We start from the raw sequence: 26,171 nt of genomic DNA on the forward strand, positions 1-26,171 counted from the left end.
TAAAATTTGAGGGTGGCTCCTGCTGCCATTTGTAGATTAAGTGACTTTAATTAAAGGGCTTCTGTGGGACTGCAATATTGATGACCTTTAATTAGAATAGGTTGATAATATCAGATCACTGGGTGTCCTTAAGGCCAATATGGCTCACATCCTGATGGCTCAGCTGTTTGGTTGGACTGTGATGCTCTAGAACAGGCATGGGAATAGAACAGAAAAGGAGACAACCATACACATTAGGCTACTTTCACACTGGCGGTTTGACTTTCCGTTTGTGAGATCCGTTCAGTGCTCTCACAAGCGGTCCAAAACGGATCAGTTTTGCCCTAATGTATTCTAAATGGAAAAGGATCCACTCAGAATGCATCAGTTTGGCTCTGTTCTGATTCCGCTTTGGAGACGGACACCAAAACGCTGCTTGCAGCATTTTGGTGTCCGTCTGATGAAACTGAGCCAAACGGATCCGTTCTGACACACAATGTAAGTCAATGGGGACGGATCCATTTTCTATGATACAATCTGGCACAATAGAAAACAGATCTGTCCTCCATTGACTTTCAATGGTGTTCAAGACGGATCCGTCTTGGCTATGTTGAAGATAATACAAACGGATCTGTTATGAACGGATGCAGACGGTTGTATTATCTGAACGGATCGGTCTGTGCAGATGCATGACGGATCAGCACCAAACGCGAGTGTGAAAGTAGCCTTAGACTGTCATCAAGTCCAACTGAAATAGGGGGGAAGGGAAGTTAACTTTGTATGGCCATATTAATACAGATGGTTGGTTCTTCATAGTATGGGAGGCATAGGGAAATGGGGAATAAATAAGAATGGTAGGGATGAAAGGGTGACAGGGAAGATTAAATTTAATGATTGGACATCCAACAGTCATTATGCTTAACTTCAGGTACTAAGGGCGGTAGGGCAGAAAACCCATAAAAGCCATGCCTTGGGTACTAACAGAGCTTGTGGTGGCAAAGTTGGCATTCTTTTACGTTGCAAGCGATCCTTCAAACTCCAGGTATTTTGGAACTTTTGTGGACATTTCTGCGACTATTATGTTTAATCACTCTCATATAAGCATTTAGTGAGCTTTAGTCAAAACCTTTAGATAACCTGTGTTCCAGAAAATACTTAAATATTTTATATGTAATGCTGTACTGCTAATAATATGCATGCTTACAATTTTATGATTACTTACAAAAGAGTTATGCTATTAAATAAATGTATAACATTTGGTGTTGTAAAGTACAGTATTGATAGGCTGTGGTTAATTATCTGTTAGATCTTTACTTTTACAGTGTATATAAACTAATAAACCAAATCAGTCATCATATGCTGCTTTACATTTTTCTCAGACAGATGCTAGACAAGCTAAAAAGGTCACTGATGCATATAAAATACATATAAAGTGGCCTAGCTTCAATGAACTGATCTACTATATAAAGAGGTGAGAGGAGAGAAGAACTGTACAGTTAAGATCAAGAACAAGCAAAAGTATCCACTGCTAAGACTGTTGCCTTAAGGAATCCTGACAGAAAACATGACCCACGGTATCAGCCATTCATCCTCCAAATCGCTCAAGGGCCACTATCACACTGCTGTTCACTGTTCTAAAGCCTCCAGTCATATTTCTTCACTCCATCGTGGAGAAAGACATAAGGTCCATCACAAGAACTCTGCTGCTTCCCATCATGGTGGCCACCGTAAAATGCCTATTGTCCATGGAGGCTCAAAGGTTTCTTTTTCTGCACACTCCTCTTCTGGCCATGGACACGGTGCTGTTCATTGTGGGCACAGTTATGGAATCCATCATGGATGGAACAATACTGGTCTTCTCAGCATTAATGAAAAGGAAACTTTACAACATCTTAACCAGCGACTGTCCTCCTATCTAGATAAGGTTCATTCTCTGGAGCAGGAGAATGCCCTTTTGGAGAGGAAGATCTGTGAGTGGTATGCCAACAATGCCCCCATTTCACTCCCTGATTCAAGCCAATACTCCGGAACCATCCAGGAGATCCAGAATATGGTAATGAACTAGTTGTAATGCAAGCAATGTATAGTTTTAGGTACAATATAAGTACTATACTATGGAATAATATTTGGTTTATTCTCATATCTTTATAGTTGACACCTTACATATTGCTCTCAGATTCCATTTATCATCCATGTAGAGCTTATTTGATATCAGTTAGTTTAATAGGCTACTTTTTGAACATTGATATCTACCTTGTACAAACATTATTAATGAGTATTAGAAAGCTATTATTCTTGAATATTTCTGGATTAAGTGCAAATCTTGACTGTTGTATACTTGATTTAGATACTTTCAACCACCATGGAAAATGCAAGACTTGAGCGTCAAAAAGACAATGCCCAGCAGGCAACCATTGACCTAAGAAGAAGGTATGTAGATAATCAGAATATATACGTATTTGCTAGCTGTTTAAAAAATCAAGCTGAAGTTCAGTTCAATTAAGCACTGTTCACACTTCATGTCTAAATTACATTGCACTCATGTGCCAAGCTTGGCTAATATGTGTGTACATACCTTTTAACTTGCTGTATACATTGAGGCATAATTGTTAATATCCTCATGGACTGCAGAGGAACATAATCAAGCTGTATTAAAGATAGGACACCCGGGAATCATGCCCTGGGGCCTCCACCTCTATACAGTAAGAAGGGGCTTCCAACATTTATGGCTGCTGCAAAGTATCTCTGCACTATGAATAAGCAGCAGGGTGGGGAGCTCTGCTCCCTACTATAGTCCTACTCAGGGTAATGAGAGGAGATCAGCAGCACATTGATCCACTGCACAGAGCTTGATAGAGAGAATGGAGCCAGCCAAGCCTCTATTCTTAACTCCGGCCACGTGACCTTCCCCTTTCTAATCCTCTCTCCTTTACCAAAGCTCCGCCTGTATTGACTCTGTGGTGCTGTGCTTCTCATCAAAAAGCGTCCATCCTACTGATGTTGTAAGAAACACTGTTTCCTCCAACAGCTGTAGACCATCAGCTCCATGAGGCAGTGCTTTCAATGAGCATCATGACCATGGAAACCATGGCGGTCCTTTGGAGAGATGACACGAAGACCATGCACGACACCAGAAATGAAGAATACCTAAGGTAGCAGTGAGGTTATAGGGAGGAGGATTAACATCCTCCCACTTTATCTATTTTCATATTGTACCTGTGTGTCACAGAGGTACAGTATACACCTATTTATAATGCACACATATACAGTATATACACTGTGTATATACTATACCTGTGTGGATCATATATGTGTATATTCTGTACCTGTGTGTCCAGTGAAGAACCACAGATCTGGCCTCTGTGTATACTCGTTAGGCCATATGTCAGCTGATCCCTGTAGTAGGTGATGAAGCTGAGCTGTGCCACAGGAAAAGTGTCTGCGCTGTCTATTCAGGGCCCTTATATGTAGTTGTCCTGTCTCTTTAAGGGTCATGTCTTTAAGTTATTCTCTTTTGTCTCATTGTTGAAAAGTCTATGCAGGGGTAAAATATGTCTGAGTAAGTTGGGTGACAATATATCTACCATTACATCTCCCATAGGGTTCATTATTCAGCTTTTTCAGACCCCTGAATAGCAAGTCTGTCAAGTTATACATATAATGTTACAGAGGGTTATGTCCCTCCCTACATTTCAAGATAGTTCTATAAGAATTCTACTGTGGGTGATGTAAGAACAGCCAATTGTTTGTCACCCAGCCTTCCCAGGCTTCTGAATGCCAAGTCTGCCTACTTATACAATGATTGTGGATAGAGAGATGTTTCTTACTAGATGGATTTGTTATTCAGAAGCCCACTGTGAGTAATTTAAGGATGTCCATATTGGTTATCACTTAGGCTTCCCAAACTCCTTAATGTCAAGGTTGGTCCTTCAGCACCATAAAAGTGAATTGAGCAGTGGACTAACATGTGCACTGATTCAGACAGGGGACTCAGGTACCCCTTGGTCTTAGGATTTTGGGGTTGGACTCCCCACCATGATCCATTATATATCACCTATCCTACAAATAAGATATAAATACTTGTCATGGGATAACCACTTTAATATCACAGCCTATGAGTCCAGTCCCATGTAGCAGCAGAAGTAAAAACCCAATGGGCATTTTTTTTTTTTTTTTTAAACAGATTGTTAATTGGCCACACAATTTTGCTGTTAAGAACAAATCTGTTCGGCCTTAACAATCGTGGGCATGCAGTTAAAATTATGAGTCCCTACCAGATTTTTGCTCAGGGACCACCACCAACCTTAATCCAGCCCTAAACATAATAATTGAGGAGACTCACAGTTTCTTTAAAGGGGTTCTACAGTTATTTTAAACTGATGATCTATCCTCTGGATAGATCATCAGCATCTGATCGGCGGGGGTCAGACACCTGGGACCCCCGCCGATCAGCTGTTTGAGAAGGCAGTAGCGCCGCGTAGTAGTTTAAAATAACTGCAGAACCCCTTTGAACATTTTGGTTCTCAAATCAAGATTTTCTTTACTGGTACCATCATGTGTTTCATTTTATTTGCTTCCCCTTCTTCACTGTTGATTAATCAGGTACCAAATGGAGGTAAACCTGAGGCACAGTATTGAATTTGATATTGCTGAGCAGAGCAAAGCATTGAGTGAATTTAATATGACAGTTCAAGACTTGGAAAGACAAGTCCAGTGTCTACAAGAAGAACTTTTCCAAATGAAGAACAACCATGCAGGAGTAAGTCTTCCCTACAGTGTTTCTTAATGTGCTAAGTTTCTTCTGCTAATCTAAATCTTGCATTTGAATCCTATAATATGGCAAATTACTGATCATTTTAGCGCCACATATTTCAGCTGGTGAACATCTCGGCTCTACGAAAGCCAGTTGCATTTATCACTGGTTAGAAGTTGATGATTACATTAGAAATAGAATGTATTTCTATTTTATATAATTATTATTTCTTAAAGGAAGTGAGTTTCCTACGACAACAACTTGGTGCCAGAGTTAATGTAGAAATGAATGCTGCCCCATCTGTTGATCTGAGTCAAGTGTTATCCGAAGTCAGAGATGAATATGAAAACCTAATGGAGAGAAACCTGATGGAAGTTGAGAGCATGTTCCAAACAAGGGTAATGTATTATTGTCTATAATCAGTTTTGCCTCATCCACTACTCCAACTGGTACACACATTATGCTCACAGTGAAATGACCTGTTCAACAGCAGAAGTAAAGGTTTATAGACCAGCACTGATAGAGTAAACATTCTTTCTCTACCAGTTCAACACTGAACATCATTACCTAGAGTTTTTTTTTTTATTGGCAGAGAGCAGACGGCTGTATAAAACAAAGTAGAAAACCATACTCATATACTAAATGTCCCACCACTCACATGTTGCCGCTCCGGTCCCCACTGGGTTTGAATGCCATTCAATATACAGGTGAAACTCGATAAATTAGAATATTGTGCAAAAGTTCATTGACTTCAGTAATGCAACTTAAAAGGAGTTGCTTTAATACAACTTAAAATTTGAATATTGTGAAAAGGTTCAATATTCTAAGCTCAAAGTGTCACACTCTAGTCAGCTAATTAATCCATACCCCCTGAGCAAAGGGTACTTGAGATTGTGACTTTGGGGGTTTCATAAACTGTAAGCCATAATCATCCAAATTATAACAAGTAAAGGCTTGAAATATCTTGCTTTGCATGTAATGAGTTTATCTCATATATTAGTTTCACCTTTTAAGTTGCATTACTGAAATAAAAGAACTTTGCACAATATTCAGTTTCACCTGTACATGTGGTACTCATCCACAGGTGACCGCTGAGACCTGAGATTAGTTGCAGTGGTCACGTGAATGATGAGAGGGGAATGGAGCTGCAGACTGGAGTGGTGGCATGGGAACAACAGGACATTTAAAAGATGAGCAAAGTTTATTCTTTATTTTAACCTATTTAAAGAAGTTGACCCATATGGATGCTTTCTTATCATGCCCAGTGATCAACTGGCTTGGGTCTGTCTTTTGTTTATGCCAAGTGATCAAATGTTTTTCCTATGTTAAGCTGCCTAAGGTTCCTAATTTTCCCTTAACTTATGGCTACAGAAAAAAGAAATATTACAAGGCGGACACTGAACCCAATGAATGACCATGTAATACACAGTCTAACTGAAGTCACCAAAGTGGGAACTGTTCTTTGTAGTGGCCTTTTTTCATATTTTTTTTTTAGAGGGGCTGGGTCAAAAGTTGTGACTCTATCTGTGGTGTCCATTTACTCAACTTGATAACCCATTTTGTAATCTTGCATAAAACATCATTAATAACTACTATTAAACTTACAATTAGATTGTATTTTTCAGCTCTCTGATTTATTTTATCCTTCTAGAGTGCAGAATTAAACCAGGAAGTTTCCATTGGTGCCGAACAACTACAGACAACTAGTAATGAGATCATTGACCTGAAACGTTCTGTGCAAGCCCTGGAGATTGAGCTGCAGACTCAGATGAGTCTGGTAGGAGAAGGGGTGGAATCCGGGGGACCAACCTTTTAAATAAAACCTAATTTGTGGCACATTACTGAACCAGAGCAATAAATGTTTTTGTCTCCTCGCATTATACAAAATATTGGTATCTTCTTATGTGCAAGAAGGAACTTTGGGTCTCCACGAGGGTGCATGTGCCATCTCTATAGCCCCTATAGCTATGCCCCTGATTAGACCCTTAGACTTAAGTACAGCTTAATTCAGTTTTCTAATCCTTGAATCTAAATATTTTCTTTTTTCAGAATAATGCTTTAGGGTCCACCTTGGCTGAAACAGAGGCCACGTTTAGTGCCCAGCTTGCGCAGCTCCAGTGTCTGATTGATAATATTGAAGCTCCACTGGCTCAAATCCGATCTACTCTAGAACGACAGAACTATCAGTACCAACTTCTAATGGACCAGAAAAACCAACTGGATATGGAGATTTCCACATATAGACATCTTCTAGATGGTCATAATATTAAGTATGTTTATATATTATTGGAATTCAATAAAAGTTCTCAATAGCTTTAGCAAATCTTTAAAAATGCCATTCTGCACATGCCTATATTTTAAGTGACCAATATGGAGATGCAGTACCAGACACAGTTCCACTTATATAGACATTGCTGTCTCAGATACTTCATTAATATTGACATGGCACCACTGCCCTTCATTTTGACAATTGGTTGGGGAACCAGGGTTGAGTCTTCCACTGATCACACATTCATTGCTTATCTAAAGGATAGGACATCAATGTACACTACCAGTAAACTCTCTAAATGGCTCAGTAAGCTTTGTTATTGTGGCACATATTTGTCATGGCTTGCTGATTACATAGCATAGGTAACTTTCTATTGAAACTCATCCATAATCTTTCTCCATACAGTGTTCCAACTCATAATTTCTTTGGAGCTAAACATGGTAAGTGATGTCCTCCATTTTTTAACAGTCATGGACTATCTACATCACAGTCTAATGCATATTCAATATTCATGAATTGCACTTTGATACTATATTTAATTAAGACTCACCAAAATTCACTTTTTGGACAGTTTCGCACCACCATATGAAGTGTTAGACTGAGAACATTGTCCAAAAGAAGACTTCAAATCTGGTTCGCACGTTTACAATGAAGAAAGAAGGCCTTTCAACTGCTCTTCTGTCTTTAGCTGACTGTATCTCACTGTCTTATTTAGCTCCCACAATCTTTCTGTTCAAATATGGTACTAAGCAGGTTATATACCCAATGGGAATCGCATATACTGTTAAGGCAGATATTATACTCTGGAAATTATACATACAGTAGATATAGAGATCTGTTGGTGGTTCAATTGGTATAAAGACTCCAGTTTATGTTCAGGAATTATTACATATAGAACAAGGGTCAAAGTTCTTAGCAAATTCATGAACTTGGCTATAAGTGTATTTGGCAAGTGAGCATGATACATTCCTGTATCACAAAGTATATATATATATTAAAAAAAAGTAGGAGACCAAGTCATGAATCAAAGATTGCAACATTAATTTGGTTGGTTTGGGTGGGTCTATATTGTAATAATTCTGATATGTCAACATCATCAATTACATTCTGTTTAGTTATTGAACTGATAACTCAATGCCTATGCACTATATACACTAGCCAAAAATTATACTAAGAAGATCTATTTGTATGTCAGTATTCCCAGGTTTTGTGTAAAATGGATTTGGACTGTATGGTCTTATTTTTTGAACTTCTGTAAACCTTTTCACATTTTCCTTATTGTCCCTAAATAAAAGTATCACATGCAAACTGCTTTTGTGTTTCATGTAATGTGTTTCATTATGTTGCTCAACGCGTTTCGGGGACAATATTCCCCTTCCTCTGGAGCAGGTACAGTACATCCAAGATGCTTTTAACCATCTTGGATGTACTGTACCTGCTCCTGAGGAAGGGGAATATTGTCCCCGAAATGCGTTGAGCCACATATTGTTTTACTGAAATAAAAGGATTGATCATAAGCCTCCAGACATGTGCTGCCATCAATCTTAAACATCTCTACATGCGATCCTGGCCAGGGGGGTTCAAAGTCTCAGGAGTCTTGAGGTCATCCTGCTGACTACCCCCCAGCGAAGTGAGTGCATACTGATTTTATTGTTTATTTTATTTTAATCTATTTTACTATTAATTTGATGCTCATGCTCATTTTAACTGATAGCATCAAATATTTCACCTGTGTATCTCTTTATTGTGACCTGGAGTTTCTACTTTCACTGAGACATATATAACTGCATCATTAACTCTCTTACCGAGTTCACTATATCCAATACAAAGGGAGTGGCGCTTATCATCCCGTTGTTGACATTTACCTTCAGTCTGGTGTAACCACATCATTACACGACTGTTCTTTTGTCACATTTTCCTGATTACTTATGTTTAACTGTTTGACTGCTATCAAACATTTTTTTTTTATAAGCTGCCTTCCCATCACCTTTATTAGTCCCCCCCTTTTTTTGTTTTTTCCATCCTCTATTAACCACTTAAGGACCACAGGTTTATACCCCCCTAAAGACCAGGCCCTTTTTTACAAATCGGCACTCCACAACTTTAGCGGTTTATTGCTCGGTCATGCAACTTACCACCCAAATGAATTTTACCTCCTTTTCTTCTCACTAATAGAGCTTTCATTTGGTGGTATTTCATTGCTGCTGACATTTTTACATTTTTTGTTATTAATCGAAATTTAACGATTTTTTTGCAAAAAAATGACATTTTTCACTTTCAGTTGTAAAATTTTGCAAAAAAAACGAGATCCATATATAAATTTTGCTCTAAATTTATTGTTCTACATGTCTTTGATAAAAAAAAAATGTTTGGGTAAAAAAAAAATGGTTTGGGTAAAATTTATAGCGTTTACAAACTATGGTACAAAAATGTGAATTTCCGCTTTTTGAAGCAGCTCTGACTTTCTGAGCACCTGTCATGTTTCCTGAGGTTCTACAATGGCCAGACAGTACAAACACCCCACAAATGACCCCATTTCGGAAAGTACACACCCTAAGGTATTCGCTGATGGGCATAGTGAGTTCATAGAACTTTTTATTTTTTGTCACAAGTTAGCGGAAAATGATGATTTTTTTTTTCTTTTTTTTTTCTTACAAAGTCTCATATTCCACTAACTTGTGACAAAAAATAAAAAGTTCTATGAACTCACTATGCCCATCACGAAATACCGTGGGGTCTCTTCTTTCCAAAATGGGGTCACTTGTGGGGTAGTTCTACTGCCCTGGCATTCTAGGGGCCCAAATGTGTGGTAAGGAGTTTGAAATCAAATTCTGTAAAAAATGACCAGTGAAATCCGAAAGGTGCTCTTTGGAATATGGGCCCCTTTGCCCACCTAGGCTGCAAAAAAGTGTCACACATCTGGTATCTCTGTATTCAGGAGAAGTTGAGGAATGTGTTTTGGGGTGTCTTTTTACATATACCCATGCTGGGTGAGATAAATATCTTGGTCAAATGCCAACTTTGTATAAAAAAATGGGAAAAGTTGTCATTTGCCAAGATATTTCTCTCACCCAGCATGGGTATATGTAAAATGACACCCCAAAACACATTCCCCAACTTCTCCTGAGTACGGAGATACCAGATGTGTGACACTTTTTTGCAGCCTAGGTGGGCAAAGGGGCCCATATTCCAAAGAGCACCTTTCGGATTTCACTGGTCATTTTTTACAGAATTTGATTTCAAACTCCTTACCACACATTTGGGCCCCTAGAATGCCAGGGCAGTATAACTACCCCACAAGTGACCCCATTTTGGAAAGAAGAGACCCCAAGGTATTCGCTGATGGGCATAGTGAGTTCATGGAAGTTTTTATTTTTTGTCACAAGTTAGTGGAATATGAGACTTTGTATGAAAAAAAAAAAAAAAAAATCATCATTTTCCACTAACTTGTGACAAAAAATAAAAAATTCTAGGAACTCGCCATGCCCCTCACGGAATACCTTGGGGTGTCTTCTTTCCAAAATGGGGTCATTTGTGGGGTAGTTATACTGCCCTGGCATTTTCCAGGGGCCCTAATGTGTGGTAAGTAGGTAACATAGTAACATAGTAACATAGTACATAAGGCCGAAAAAAGACATTTGTCCATCCAGTTCGGCCTGTCATCCTACAAGTTGATCCAGAGGAAGGCAAAAAAACCCTGTGAGGTAGAAGCCAATTTTCCTTACTTTAGGGGAATAAAAAATTCCTTCCCGACTCCAATCATGCAATCAGAATAACTCCCTGGATCAACGACCCCTCTCTAGTAGCTATAGCCTGTAATATTATTACACTCCAGAAATACATCCAGGCCCCTCTTGAATTCCTTTATTGTACTCACCATCACCACCTCCTCAGGCAGAGAGTTCCATAGTCTCACTGCTCTTACCGTAAAGAACCCTTTTCTATGTTTGTGTACAAACCTTCTTTCCTCCAAACGCAGAGGATGTCCCCTCGTCACAGTCACAGTCCTGGGGATAAATAGATGATGGGATAGATCTCTGTACTGCCCCCTGATATATTTATACATAGTAATTAGATCTCCCCTCAGTCGTCTTTTTTCTAACGTGAATAACCCTAATTTTGATAATCTTTCAGGGTACTGTAGTTGCCCCATTCCAGTTATTACTTTAGTTGCCCTCCTCTGGACCCTCTCCAGCTCTGCTATGTCTGCCTTGTTCACAGTAGCCCAGAACTGTACACAGTACTCCATGTGTGGTCTGACCAGTGATTTGTAAAGTAGTAGGAATATGTTCTCATCACGGGCATCTATGCCCCTTTTGATGCAACCCATTATCTTATTGGCCTTGGCAGCAGCTGCCTGACACTGTTTTTTGCAGCTTAGTTTGCTGTTTATTAAAATTCCTAGATCCTTTTCCATGTCAGTGGAAATGACCTGTGAAATCCGAAAGGTGCTCTTTGGAATATGGGCCCCTTTGCCCACCTAGGCTGCAAAAAAGTGTCACACATCTGGTATCTCCGTACTCAGGAGAAGTTGGGGAATGTGTTTTGTGGTGTCATTTTACATATACCCATGCTGGGTGAGAGAAATATCTTGGCAAAAGACAACTTTTCCCATTTTTTTTATACAAAGTTGGCATTTGACCAAGATATTTATCTCACCCAGCATGGGTATATGTAAAAAGACACCCCAAAACACATTCCTCAACTTCCCCTGAATACAGAGATACCAGATGTGTGACACTTTTTTGCAGCCTAGGTGGGCAAAGGGGCCCAAATTCCAAAGAGCACCTTTCGGATTTCACTGGTCATTTTTTACAGAATTTGATTTCAAACTCCTTACCACACATTTGGGCCCCTAGAATGCCAGGGCAGTATAACTACCCCACAAGTGACCCCATTTTGGAAAGAAGAGACCCCAAGGTATTTGCTGATGGGCATAGTGAGTTCATGGAAGTTTTTATTTTTTGTCACAAGTTAGTGGAATATGAGACTTTGTATGAAAAAAAAAAAAAATCATCATTTTCCACTAACTTGTGACAAAAAATAAAAAATTCTAGGAACTCGCCATGCCCCTCACGGAATACCTTGGGGTGTCTTCTTTCCAAAATGGGGTCACTTGTGGGGTAGTTATACTGCTCTGGCATTTTCCAGGGGCCCTAATGTGTGGTAAGTAGGTAAATGACCTGTGAAATCCGAAAGGTGCTCTTTGGAATATGGGCCCCTTTGCCCACCTAGGCTGCAAAAAAGTGTCACACATCTGGTATCTCCGTACTCAGGAGAAGTTGGGGAATGTGTTTTGGGGTGTCATTTTACATATACCCATGCTGGGTGAGAGAAATATCTTGGCAAAAAACAACTTTTCCCATTTTTTTATACAAAGTTGGCATTTGACCAAGATATTTCTCTCACCCAGCATGGGTATATGTAAAATGACACATCAAAACACATTCCCCAACTTCTCCTGAGTACGGCGATACCAGATGTGTGACACTTTTTTGCAGCCTAGATGCGCAAAGGTGCCCAAATTCCTTTTAGGAGGGCATTTTTAGACATTTGGATACCAGACTTCTTCTCACGCTTTGGGGCCCCTAGAATGCCAGGGCAGTATAAATACCCCACATGTGACCCCATTTTGGAAAGAAGACACCCCAAGGTATTCAATGAGGGGCATGGCGAGTTCATAGAAATTTTTTTTTTTTAGCACAAGTTAGCGGAAATTGATATTTTTTATTTTTTTCTCACAAAGTCTCCCTTTCCGCTAACTTGGGACAAAAATTTCAATCTTTCATGGACTCAATATGCCCCTCCGCGAATACCTTGGGGTGTCTTCTTTCCGATATGGGGTCACATGTGGGGTCTTTATACTGCCCTGGCATTCTAGGGGCCCTAAAGCGTGAGAAGAAGTCTGGAATATAAATGTCTAAAAAATTTTACGCATTTGGATTCCGTGAGGGGTATGGTGAGTTCATGTGCGATTTTATTTTTTGACACAAGTTAGTGGAATATGAGACTTTGTAAGAAAAAAAATAAATAAATTCCGCTAACTTGGGCCAAAAAAATGTCTGAATGGAGCCTTACAGGGGGGTGATCAATGACAGGGGGGTGATCAATGACAGGGGGGTGATCAGGGAGTCTATATGGGGTGATCACCCCACTGTCATTGATCACCCCCCTATAAGGCTCCATTCAGATGTCCGTATGTGTTTTGCGGATCCGATCCATGTATCCATGGATCCGTAAAAATCATACAGACATCTGAATGCAGCCTGACAGGGGGGTGATCAATGACAGGGGGGTGATCAGGGAGTCGCCTGTATGTGTTTTGCGGATCCGATCCATCTATCAGTGGATCCGTAAAAATCATGCGGACGTCTGAATGGAGCTTTACAGGGGGGGGATCAATGACAGGGGGGTAATCAATGACAGGGGGGTGATCAGGGAAGATCACCACAGTCATTGATCATGCCCCTGTAAGGCTTCATTCAGACGTCCGGATGCGTTTTGCGGATCCGATCCATCTTTCAGTGCATCCGTAAAAATCATGCGGACATCTGAATGGAGCTTTACAGGGGGGTGATCAATGACAGGGGGGTAATCAATGACAGGGGGGTGATCAGGGAGTCTATATGGGGTGAAAACCACAGTCATTGATCACCCCCCTGTAAGGCTTCATTCAGACGTCCGGATGCGTTTTGCGGATCCGATCCATCTATCAGTGCATCCGTAAAAATCATGCAGACATCTGAATGGAGCTTTACAGGGGGGTGATCAGGGAGTCTATATGGGGTGATCACCAAAGTCATTGATCATGCCCCTGTAAGGCTTCATTCAGACGTCCGGATGCATTTTGCGGATCCGATCCATCTATCAGTGGATCCGTAAAAATCATGCGGACGTCTGAATGGAGCTTTACAGGGGGGTAATCAATGACAGGGGGGTAATCAATGACAGGGGGGTGATCAGGGAGTCTATATGGGGTGATCACCACAGTCATTGATCACGCCCCTGTAAGGCTTCATTCAGACGTCCGGATGCGTTTTGCGGATCCGATCCATCTATCAGTGGATCCGTAAAAATCATGCGGACGTCTGAATGGAGCTTTACAGGGGGTTGATCAATGACAGGGGGGTAATCAATGACAGGGGGGTGATCAGGGAGTCTATATGGGGTGATCAGGGGCTAATAAGGGGTTAATAAGTGACGGGGGGGGGTGTAGTGTAGTGTAGTGGTGCTTGGTGCTACTTTACTGAGCTACCTGTGTCCTCTGGTGGTCGATCCAAACAAAGGGGACCACCAGAGGACCAGGTAGCAGGTATATTAGACGCTGTTATCAAAACAGTGTCTAATATACCTGTTAGGGGTTAAAAAAATCACATCTCCAGCCTGCCAGCGAACGATCGCCGCTGGCAGGCTGGAGATCCACTCGCTTACCTTCCGATCCTGTGAACGCGCGCGCCTGTGTGCGCGCGTTCACAGGAAATCTCGGCTCACGCGAGATGACGCCAATCGGCGTTAGTGTGACCTGGGAGCGCCGCAGAAATGACGCCTTTCGGCGTTAGCGTGACGGTAAGTGGTTAAATCCACCACTGTTTGGTGCCCGAATCTTCTTCATTCCCTCTGGGATCGCATGACCACCTAGGATTGAATTAACTTCCTTTTTCTCTGTTTTCACTGTCTTTCAAAATGGCCGCAGTGTTGGTCCCTGCCTCTCACACATTTTTTTATTTTTTATTCATCAGTCATTTATTTATTTATAATTCTTTATTTAGTTTTTTTTTATTCCAGAAAAGACAATAAACAAATCAGTTGTCTCATAGTAGTGCCAAAACATCTCTTGAGCTCAAAGTATAGGCAGATAATAATGTGACATCCGTTACAAGCATTACAGATAGGAAATATATATGTCACATACCAGTTGTTAATAACTCTGTGACAAATTAATTGTACAGAAAACGTGCTTAAGCTCATATAGATGCATAAATAAGGACATATCATTAAACAACGAATAACTACGAAGTAATAATGACAATAAAAAGAGGGGTGGAGGAGGGGGGGGGTGTTGTTGTTTAGCTCTAGGTCATCTAGCTAAATCTCCGGTCATGGCTCATTCCACAAAGATCAAATGTTTATGGCAAATGGACAAAAGAAAAAGGTGGTGGTGGGGGGCCTAGCTATAATTTTCCCCTCTGGGATTTGAAGCACCTCCAAGGGGACCATATCTCTGGTTCTGTTGTTAAGACTCGAAATCTCCTCAAATCTGCAAATTTCGTCAACTTTTTGAACCCATTCACTGTGGGTGGGAGGGTCCCTACTGAGCCAGTTAACCGGCACTAAGGCCTTGGCTGCTGCGAGTAGGTGTGTAATCAAGCTGTTTTTGGAGGGTGAGAATGATGCGTCTGCTCTTGCTATTGTAATGTGTTCGCTTTTCAAGGTATTGGAGGTTCGGCATACTTGATTAATGGTTAGTTCAATTTGTTTCCAATACATGATAATGGCTGTGCAAGTAAACCATATATGCAAGAGGGAGCCAATGCCATATTCACACCTGCAACAGATGTTTGATTGAGAAAGGTTATGCGTGAATAGGTATTCAGGTGTCCTATACCATCTGGTTAGGAGTTTGTAGTGATTCTCTTGAAGTCTAACACATGTAGAGAAACCATGTGAGGAGTTCAGTATGGATCGTACTTTTATATCCGTGAGAGAGATGTTCAGATCCCTCTCCCAGGAGGAAATAAAGGCTGGTCTTGTAGGTGTCAGGGGCTTTAGTAGTAGAGAATATATGTTTCCCACTTTTCTTGGCGCCTGTTGGCTGATCGTGAGTGTTGTTTTATACTGAGTGAGTTGATGTTTGGATGAGTAGGCCTTTAGGGAACCTTCAGAGACTTTGCGAAAGTGAGCCATATGAAGTGAGTTAATAGTGGTAGTTAGGATTGAGCTTGAAAAAAAAGTTCGGGTTCGCGACCCGAACTTGACCCGAACTTGACCCCGAACCCCATTGAAGTCAATGGGGACCCGAACTTTTGGGCACTAAAATGGCTCTTAAATAGTCCTGGAAAGGGCTAGAGGGCAGCAAAAGGCATCAAAATGTGCTTAAGAGCATGGCAACTGTTCTGCAAACAAATGTGGATAGAGAAATGACTTAAAATAACATAAAATACAGAAAAATTTAAAATAACAATCTGGATCTAGGAGTAGGAGGTTGAGGAGGCGGTGGTTGGGTGAATGTGGCGGTGTAGGTTGACGTGGCGGTGTAGGTGGAAGCGGCGGTGAAGGAGGAATAGGTAGTCAACACTGTTTTGTGTTATTTTTTAGTTTTAAATTGGGGTATCCTCCAAAATATTGGGAAATATAACAAAATAAAACTAAGAATAAGTGCACTTGAGTACAAGAATGGATGGTTGAGGCTGGTATAAATGTCTATTCTGCACAAGGTACGGACAAGTCCTGTGGGATCCATGCCTGGTTCATTTTAATAAACGTAAGCTTGTCCACATTGGCTGTGGCCTGTGATAATGCTCTCTGCCGTGCTAAACACACGTTCACACTATACACTGTCTGCAGGGCAGGTCAGCACCTCCAAGGCTGACAAAGCTTTTCCACATTTGGGCCATGCTACCCCTGCCTTCTCAGGTGCTGGCAGTGCCCCAGCTGCGTTGGAGACCTCTTCCTCCTCCTCTGCCTTCGCCTTGTGCTTCCACTGTGCCCCCGCTGTCAGGTGGGAATGCTATCATCAGCGTGCGCTTGTAGTCGCGCATCTTTCGATCAGTAACAGATGTTTTCACTAAATTTAGTTCCCTGTCAGCAATGCAGAGCAGGGGTTCATTCACGGCAAAAGGGGGTACATGTCAGCCAGCAATAGAACAGAGGATTTTGAGAGATTTAGGCCCCTGTCACCCAGGCACAGCAGGGGTTCATTCACAGAAAAAGGGGGTTCATGTCACCCAGCAATGCAACAGAGGATTTTGAGAGATTTAGGCCCCTGTCAGCAATGCAGAGCAGGAGTTCATTCACGGCAAAAGGGGGTACATGTCACCCAGCAATAGAACAGAGGATTTTAAGATATTTAGGCCCCTGTCAGCAATGCAGAGCAGGGGTTCATTCACGGCAAAAGGGGGTACATGTCACCCAGCAATAAAACAGAGGATTTTGAGAGATTTAGGCCCCTGTCACCCAGGCACAGCAGGGGTTCATTCACGGCAAAAGGGGGTTCATGTCACCAAGCAATAGAACAGAGGATTTTTAGAGATTTAGGCCCATGTCAGCAATGCAGAGCAGGGGTTCATTCACAGCAAAAGAGGGTACATGTCAACCAGCAATAGAACAGAGGATTTTGAGAGATTTAGGCCCCTATCAGCAATGCAGAGCAGGAGTTCATTCACGGCAAAAGGGGGTACATGTCACCCAGCAATAGAACAGTGGATTTTGAGAGATTTAGGCCCCTGTCACCCAGGCACAGCAGGGGTTCATTCACGGCAAAAGGGGGTTCATGTCACCCAGCAATACAACAGAGGATTTTGAGAGATTTAGGCCCCTGTCACCCAGGCACAGCAGGGGTTCATTCACGGCAAAAGGGGGTTCCTGTCACCCAGCAATACAACAGAGGATTTTGAGAGATTTAGGCCCCTGTCAGCAATGCAGATCAGGGGTTCATTCACGGCAAAAGGGGGTACATGTCACCCAGCAATAGAACAGAGGATTTTGAGAGATTTAGGCCCCTGTCACCCAGGCACAGCAGAAGTTCATTCACGGAAAAAGGGGGAACATGTCACCCAGCAATAGAACAGAGGATTTCGAGAGATTTAGGCCCCTGTCAGCAATGCAGAGCAGGGGTTCATTCACGGCAAAAGGGGGTACATGTCACCCAGCAATAGAACACAGGATTTTGAGAGATTTAGGCCCCTTTCACCCAGGCACAGCAGGGGTTCATTCACGGCAAAAGGGGGTTCATGTCACCCAGCAATACAGCAGAGGATTTTGAGAGATTTAGGCCCCTGTCAGCAATGCAGAGCAGGGGTTCATTCACGCCAAAAGGGGGTACATGTCACCCAGCAATAGAACAGAGAATTTTTAGAGATTTAGGCCCCTGTCACCCAGGCACAGCAGGCGTTCATTCACGGCAAAAGGGGGTACATGTCACCCAGCAATAGAACAGAGGATTTTGAGAGATTTAGGCCCCTGTCACCCAGGCACAGCAGGGGTTCATTCTCTGCAAAAGGGGGTTCATGTCACCCAGCAATACAACAGAGGATTTTGAGAGATTTAGGCCCCTGTCACCCAAGCACAACAGGGGTTCATTCACGGCAAAAGGGGGTTCATGTCACCCAGCAATACAACAGAGAATTTTGAGAGATTTAGGCCCCTGTCACCCAGGCACAGCAGGGGTTTGTATACGCCAAAAATGGTAAAATGTCACCCGACAATTGAAAATAAGAATTTTTTCAATTTAGGGCACTAAAATTGGCACTTTTTTAAATTAAAATGGCTCTAAAATACAGGTTCTTCTCAAAAAATTAGCATATTGTGATAAAGTTCATTATTTTCTGTAATGTACTGATAAACATTAGACTTTCATATATTTTAGATTCATTACACACAACTGTAGTAGTTCAAGCCTTTTCTTGTTTTAATATTGATGATTTTGGCATACAGCTCATGAAAACCCAAAATTCCTATCTCAAAAAATTTGCATATTTCATCCGACCAATAAAAGAAAAGTGTTTTTAATACAAAAAAAGTCAACCTTCAAATAATTAAGTTCAGTTATGCACTCAATACTTGGTTGGGAATCCTTTTGCAGAAATGACTGCTTCAATGCGGCGTGGCATGGAGGCAATCAGCCTGTGGCACTGCTGAGGTGTTATGGAGGCCCAGGATGCTTTGATAGCGGCCTTAAGCTCATCCAGAGTGTTGGGTCTTGCGTCTCTCAACTTTCTCTTCCCAATATCCCACAGATTCTCTATGGGGTTCAGGTCAGGAGAGTTGGCAGGCCAATTGAGCACAGTAATACCATGGTCAGTAAACCATTTACCAGTGGTTTTGGCACTGTGAGCAGGTGCCAGGTCGTGCTGAAAAATGAAATCTTAATCTCCATAAAGTTTTTCAGCAGATGGAAGCATGAAGTGCTCCAAAATCTCCTGATAGCTATCTGCATTGACCCTGCCCTTGATAAAACACAGTGGACCAACACCAGCAGCTGACATGGCACCCCAGACCATCACTGACTGTGGGTACTTGACACTGGACTTCAGGCATTTTGGCATTTCCCTCTCCCCAGTCTTCCTCCAGACTCTGGCACCTTGATTTCCGAATGACATGCAAAATTTGCTTTCATCCGAAAAAAGTACTTTGGACCACTGAGCAACAGTCCAGTGCTGCTTCTCTGTAGCCCAGGTCAGGCGCTTCTGCCGCTGTTTCTGGTTCAAAAGTGGCTTGACCTGGGGAATGCGGCACCTGTAGCCCATTTCCTGCTCACACGCCTGTACACGGTGCCTCTGGATGTTTCTACTCCAGACTCAGTCCACTGCTTCCGCAGGTCCCCCAAGGTCTGGAATCGGTCCTTCTCCACAATCTTCCTCAGGGTCCGGTCACCTCTTCTCATTGTGCAGCATTTTCTGCCACACTTTTTCCTTCCCACAGACTTCCCACTGAGGTGCCTTGATACAGCACTCTGGGAATAGCCTATTAGTTCAGAAATTTCTTTCTGTGTCTTACCCTCTTGCTTGAGGGTGTCAATGATGGCCTTCTGGACAGCAGTCAGGTCGGCAGTCTTACCTATGATTGCGGTTTTGAGTAATGAACCAGGCTGGGAGTTTTTAAAAGCCTCAGGAATCTTTTGCAGGTGTTTAGAATTAATTAGTTGATTCAGATGATTAGGTTAATAGCTCGTTTAGAGAACCTTTTCATGATATGCAAATTTTTTGAGATAGGAATTTTGGGTTTTCATGAGCTGTATGCCAAAATCATCAATATTAAAACAAGAAAAGGCTTGAACTACTTCAGTTGTGTGTAATGAATCAAAAATTTAGGAAAGTCTAATGTTTATCCGTACATTACAAAAAAAATAATTAACTTTATCACAATATGCTAATTTTTTTAGAAGAACCTGTAGTCCTTGAAAAGACTAGAGGGATGTAAAAGGCAGTAAAGTGTGCTTAAGAGCATGGCAACTGCTCTGCAAACACATGTGGATAGGGAAATAACTTAAAATGAAATAAAATAACTAAAAATTACAAATTATTAACCTGCAACTCAGAGAAGGAGGTGGATATGGAGTCGGAGGTTGAGGAGGCGGTGAATGTGGTGTTGTAGGTGGAGGCAGCAATGGAGGAGGAACAGGTAGCCAACAATGTTTTTTTATTTTTTTTATTGGGTAGGTAGCCCCCAAAATATTGGGACAAATAAAAAAAAAGAAAACAAATAATCATTGCACTTGACTAGAGTACAAGATGGTATGTTTGATGGTGGAATAAATGTCTATTCTGCACAAGGTACAGACAAGTCTGCTGCGTCTATCTGTAATGACGCCTTCTGCCGTGCTAAATACACGTTCAGAGAGTACACTGGCTGCAGGGCAGGCCAGCACCTCCAAGGCATACAGGGAAAGCTCTGGCCATGTGGACAATTTGGAGACCCAGAAGTTGAATGGGGCAGAACCATCAGTCAGTACGTGTAGTCGTGTGCACAGGTACTGTTCCACCATGTTGTTTAAATGCTGCCTCCTGCTAACACGCTCCATATCAGCAGTTTGGGGTGGTTGTTGCGGCGAGGTGAAAAAGCTTTTCCACATGTCGGCCATGCTAACCCTGCCTTCTAAGGTGCTAGCGCTGACACAGCTGCATTGGCGACCTCTTCCTCCTCCCCTGCCTTCTCCTTGTGCTTCCACTTGTCCCCCGGCGTCAGTCGGGAATGCTCTCAGGAGCGCGTCTACCAGCGTGCGCCTGTAGTTGCGCATCTTCCGATCACGCTCCAGTGAGGGAATTAAGGACGGCACATTGCTTTGTAACGGGAATCCAGCAGGGTGGCCACCCAGTAGTCAGCACACGTTAAAATGTGGGCAACTCTGCAGTGGTTGCGCAGGCACTGCAGCATGTAGTCGCTCATGTGTGCCAGGCTGCCCAGAGGTAAGGACAAGCTGTCCTCTGTGGGAGGCGTATCGTCTGCGTCCTCCGTATCCCCCCAGCCACGCATCAATGATGGGCCCGAGCTGCGTTGGATACCACCCCGCTGTGAACATGCTTCATCCCCATCCTCCTCCTCCATGTCCTCCAATAGTGGGCCCTGACTGGCCAAATTTGTACCTGGCCTCTGCTGTTCCAAAAATCCTCTTTCTGAGCCAATTCTAAAAGACTGGCCTGAAAGTGTTAGAGATGACCCCTCTTCCTCCTCCTCATCCTGGGCCACATCCTCTTCCATCATCGCCCTAAGTGTTTTCTCAAGGAGACATAGAAGTGGTATTGTAACGCTGATAACGACGTCATCGCCACTGGCCATGTTGGTGGAGTACTCGAAACAGCGCAACAGGGCACACAGGTCTCGCATGGAGGCCCAGTCATTGGTGGTGAAGTGGTGCTGTTCCGCAGTGCGACTGACCCGTGTGTGCTGCAGCTGAAACTCCACTTTGGCCTGCTGCTGCTCGCACAGTCTCTCCAGCATGTGCAAGGTGGAGTTCCACCTGGTGGGCACGTCACATATGAGGCGGTGGGCAGGAAGGCCGAAGTTACGCTGCAGCGCTGACAGGCGAGCATCAGCAGGGTGAGAACGCCGAAAGCGCGCACAGACGGCCCGCACTTTATGCAGCAGCTCAGACATGTCGGGGTAGTTGTGAATGAATTTCTGCACCACCAAATTCAGCACATGCGGCAGGCAAGGGATGTGCGTCAAACCGGCTAGTCCCAGAGCTGCAACGAGATTTCGCAGCAACCACTTGTCGGTCTGTTGTTCTATACCCCGCCACAACTCCTGCGCGATGTGGGGCCTGTCCCCCAAACACATCCGTTTCAGAACGGTCTGCTGACGTTTACCCCTGGCTGTGCTGAAGTTGGTGGTGAAGGTCTGTCGCTGACCGGATGAGGAAGTGGTAGAAGAGGAGGAGGAAGCCGAGTAGGAAGAGGAGACAACAGGAGGCAAAGAATGATGGCCTGCGATCCTTGGCGGCGGAAGGACGTGCGCCAAACAGCTCTCCGCCTGGGGCCCAGCCGCCACTACATTTACCCAGTGTGCAGTTAGGGAGATATAGCGCCCCTGGCTGTGCTTACTGGTCCACGTATCTGTGGTTAGGTGGACCTTGCCATAGATTGCGTTGCGCAGTGCACACTTGATTTTATCCGATACTTGGTTGTGCAGGGAGGGCACGGCTCTCCTGGAGAAGTAGTGGCGGCTGGGAACGACGTACTGTGGGACAGCAAGCGACATGAGCTGTTTGAAGCTGTCCGTCTCCACCAGCCTGAATGACAGCATTTTAAAGGCCAGCAGTTTAGAAATGCTGGCATTCAGGGCCAGGGATCGAGGGTGGCTAGGTGGGAATTTACGCTTTCTCTCAAAGGTTTGTGAGATGGAGAGCTGAACGCCTCCGTGTGACATGGTGGAGATGCTTGGTGACGGAGGTGGTGTTGTTGGTGGCACATCCTCTGTTTGCTGGGTGGCAGGTGCCAACGTTCCTCCAGAGGCGGAGGAAGAGGCCGAGGCAGCAGCAGAAGAGGGAGCAGGAGGTGCCTGAGCCCTTTCTTGGTTTTAAAGGTGCTTACTCCACTGCAGCCCGTGTCTTGCATGTAGATGCCTGGTCATGCAGGTTGCGCTAAGGTTCAGAACGTTAATGCCTCGCTTCAGGCTCTGATGGCACAGCGTACAAACCACTCGGGTCTTGTCGTCAACACATTGTGTGAAGAAGTACCATACCAGGGAACTTCTTGAAGCTGCCTTTGGGGTGCTCGGTCCCTGGTGACGGTGGCCAGTAGCAGGCGAACTGTTTTGGCGATGGCTGCTCTGCTTTTGCACCCTGCTCCCGCTTTTGCTACGCTGTTGGCTCGGTCTCACCACTGCCTCTTCCTCCGAACTCTGAAAGTCAGTAACACGACCTTCATTCCATATGGAGTCTAGGACCTCATCGCCCCCTGCATCGTCTTCCACCCAGTCTTCCTCTCTGACCTCCTTTTCGGTCTGCACACTGCAGAAAGACGCAGCAGTTGGCACCTGTGTTTCGTCATCATCAGAGACGTGCTGAGGTGGTATTCCCATGTCCTCATCAGGAAACATAAGTGGTTGTGCGTCAGTGCATTCTATGTCTTCCACCCCTGGGGAAGGGCTAGGTGGATGCCCTTGAGAAACCCTGCCTGCAGAGTCTTCAAACAGCATAAGAGACTGCTGCATGACTTGAGGCTCAGACAGGTTCCCCGATATGCATAGGGGTGATGTGACAGACTGATGGGCATGGGTTTCAGGCACCACCTGTGCGCTTTCTGCAGAAGACTGGGTGGGAGATAATGTGAACGTGCTGGATCCACTGTCGGCCACCCAATTGACTAGCGCCTGTACTTGCTCAGGCCTTACCATCCTTAGAACGGCATTAGGCCTGACCAAATATCGCTGTAGATTCTGGCAGCTACTGGGACCTGAGGTAGTAGGTTCAGTAGGACGTGTAGCGGTGGCAGAACGGCCACGTCCTCTCCCTGCACCAGAGGCTCCACCAACACCACCACCACGACTATGACCGTGACCCTTATTAGATGTTTGACTCATAGTTAGCGTTTACAAAGCAAAGTAAAAAGTGGTTAAGTCTGTTAAAAAAAATTAACCGCCAATAAAAATCCTGATGTAGGGTATTGCACAAATTATTATTTTTTTAAACTCTATATGACAGCGGTATTTGTGGCCTAAATGTGACACTCACTTATGCATGTCTTATCCCAGATGTGCAGTATGTCAGAGGCTTTTTTCACCCCAGTAACCAAAAAGGCGTATTTCTGGCCTAAATGTGACACTCACTTATGCATGTGTAATCAGAGATGTGCAGTATATCAGAGGGTTTTTTCATCCCAGTATGCCAAAGCAGGATTTCTGGCCTTAATGTGACAATCACTTATGCACGTGTAATCACAGATGTTCAGTATATCAGAGGGTTTTTTCACCCTAACCAAAAAGCTGTATTTCTGTCCTAAATGTGACAGTGACTTATGCACGTGTAATCACAGATGTGCAGTATATCAGAGGGTTTTTTCACCCCAGTAAGAAAAAAGCTGTATTTCCGTCCTAAATGTGACAGTGACTTATGCACGTGTAATCACAGATGTGCAGTATATCAGAGGGTTTTTTCACCCTAACCAAAAAGCTGTATTTCTGTCCTAAATGTGACAGTGACTTATGCACGTGTAATCACAGATGTGCAGTATATCAGAGGATTTTTTCACCCCAGTAAGCAAAAAGCTGTATTTCTGGTTTTAACCACTTCAGGACACATGACGTACCGGTACGTCATGTTGTCCTGGTTCTTAAGGACCGATGTATGGTTCCGATCACCGCCGACCGGCAGGCGGTGATCGGAACCTGGTGCCTGCTCAAATCATTGAGCAGGCACCTTGGCTAGATGCGCTGGAGGGTCCTGTGACCCCCCCATGTCGGCGATCGCAGCAAACCGCAGGTCAATTCAGACCTGCGGTTTGCTGCGGTTTCGGAAGTTTCTGATCCCCCGCGGTCTGTGTAGCTTACCTTAACGAGCTACACAATGCCCTTGAAGACCAAGAAAACAGGGGGCGTCGTAATAACCTGCGCCTTAGAGGGATCCCAAAATCTGTGTCACCTGGGGATATCCCGGCTGCAGTGAAAACACTGTGCACCTCGCTGCTGGGACCAGATTTTGCTCTCGATATAATTATAGAGAGAGCCCACAGAGCACTACGTCCTAAACCCAAGCCAGACGACCCTCCTAGCGACGTAATCTGTAAGTTCCTCAATTTTCAAGTAAAAGTGGCAGTTCAGGAAGCCGATAGGAACCAGTCGGACATTCTACTTGAGGGCGCTCCGGTGTCCATATACCAGGATCTGGCCCCTTCTACATTGAGAAAACGTAAAACCCTGAAACCACTGACGGAATGGTTACGGGAACTTACGGGCCAATAGAATTCAATACAAGTGGAACTTTCCCTTTGGCCTCTATTTTTCCCAGGGAGGGCGCCGCTTTAACATCTCAGCACATTCCGATTTGAAGGACATTTATGAATACCTGCAAATCCCCCCTCTACAGATAGATAACTGGGACTTATTCCAAGACATCACCATGCTCCCGAAGGTTCCAACAGTTGCACCTTTTGCTCTGCAACACACTCCTAAAGCGCATAAAATTGGGAAAAGGATCCGCCAGCTGACACCGAAGAGACTTGCTCAGGATCCTTAGCTCCTACCTAGCTGACGCATCTTCTCTGTGAGCTACCATATGGGTTTCTTCGTCGAGATACCACTATTCTGACGATCCAGTGGAAAAGGAACTTCAACTTACCAGCAGACCACAGCCGCACAGAAGTTCTAGAAGAATCCACAGTGTCTCTTCTATCTCTCATATATTTGTTTAGTTGTTTTCTCTTAATGACCCCCAATGTCAATCTGCATTCCTCCTTGTTCCTAAACCTCTTGTCTCTCAATCCTCCCTTCCAATGGTCTCGTTTTCGTTTCTAAGTCTACCCTGTCACTTTTGGCCTACGGTACGGCCCCCTCCTGGAACCCATTGTCTTCTCCCATTGTCATTAGTCTATTTCACCATTTTATTGATATATAATGTGCTGGACGGCACATAATCAGGTCTAGTGACCTATGTCACTTCACACAAAATGTTATTTTTTGATTATGTTTTATGTTCTCATAGTTTTTCCCTTTCCCTTGTTTGGTTTAAGGCACTCGATACTATCACCCAAGTACTATGGGATGTGGCAATCTGACTTCTGGACCTGGGCTCCTCCTCCGGATCGGATGGACATTGTTTCAATTAGCGCCTCAATGAATCCATTTTAGGAGACCCCAACACCATTGGAAAAGTAGCATCCTTATTAGATGAATATTTTAAATTAAATAGCCACCCTTCCCTTTCACCCCAGACTCTATGGGATGCACACAAACCCTTCATAAGGGGCGAATTTATCAGCATAGGACCACACCTGAAAAAACTTAGAGAGAGAAACATTG

At 43.5% G+C, this 26,171-nt stretch overlaps 1 protein-coding gene across 1 annotated transcript; it reads left to right on the plus strand.

Annotated features, from left to right (window-relative positions):
• Positions 1 to 1,543: 1,543 nt before the first annotated feature.
• On the plus strand, positions 1,544 to 25,115 carry LOC121005671 (keratin, type I cytoskeletal 19-like). The gene is made up of 8 exons (XM_040438446.1): positions 1,544 to 2,032; positions 2,327 to 2,409; positions 4,582 to 4,738; positions 4,969 to 5,130; positions 6,384 to 6,509; positions 6,782 to 7,002; positions 7,407 to 7,441; positions 24,700 to 25,115. The coding sequence occupies exons 1-8, from the start codon at positions 1,544 to 1,546 to the stop codon at positions 25,113 to 25,115; spliced, it is 1,689 nt and encodes a 562-aa protein (XP_040294380.1).
• The last annotated feature ends 1,056 nt before the right edge of the window (positions 25,116 to 26,171 follow it).

This window comes from Bufo bufo, chromosome 6, assembly GCF_905171765.1.
Source record: "Bufo bufo chromosome 6, aBufBuf1.1, whole genome shotgun sequence".
NCBI lineage: Eukaryota > Metazoa > Chordata > Amphibia > Anura > Bufonidae > Bufo > Bufo bufo.

Excerpts from the sequence above, each read along its gene's own strand:
- LOC121005671 (XM_040438446.1), top strand. The coding sequence starts at position 1,544 with ATGACCCACGGTATCAGCCATTCATCCTCCAAATCGCTCAAGGGCCAC. Across the intron at positions 2,033-2,326 it reads TCCAGGAGATCCAGAATATG|ATACTTTCAACCACCATGGA; the intron begins GTAATGAACTAG and ends TACTTGATTTAG. Across the intron at positions 7,003-7,406 it reads CTAGATGGTCATAATATTAA|TGTTCCAACTCATAATTTCT; the intron begins GTATGTTTATAT and ends TTCTCCATACAG.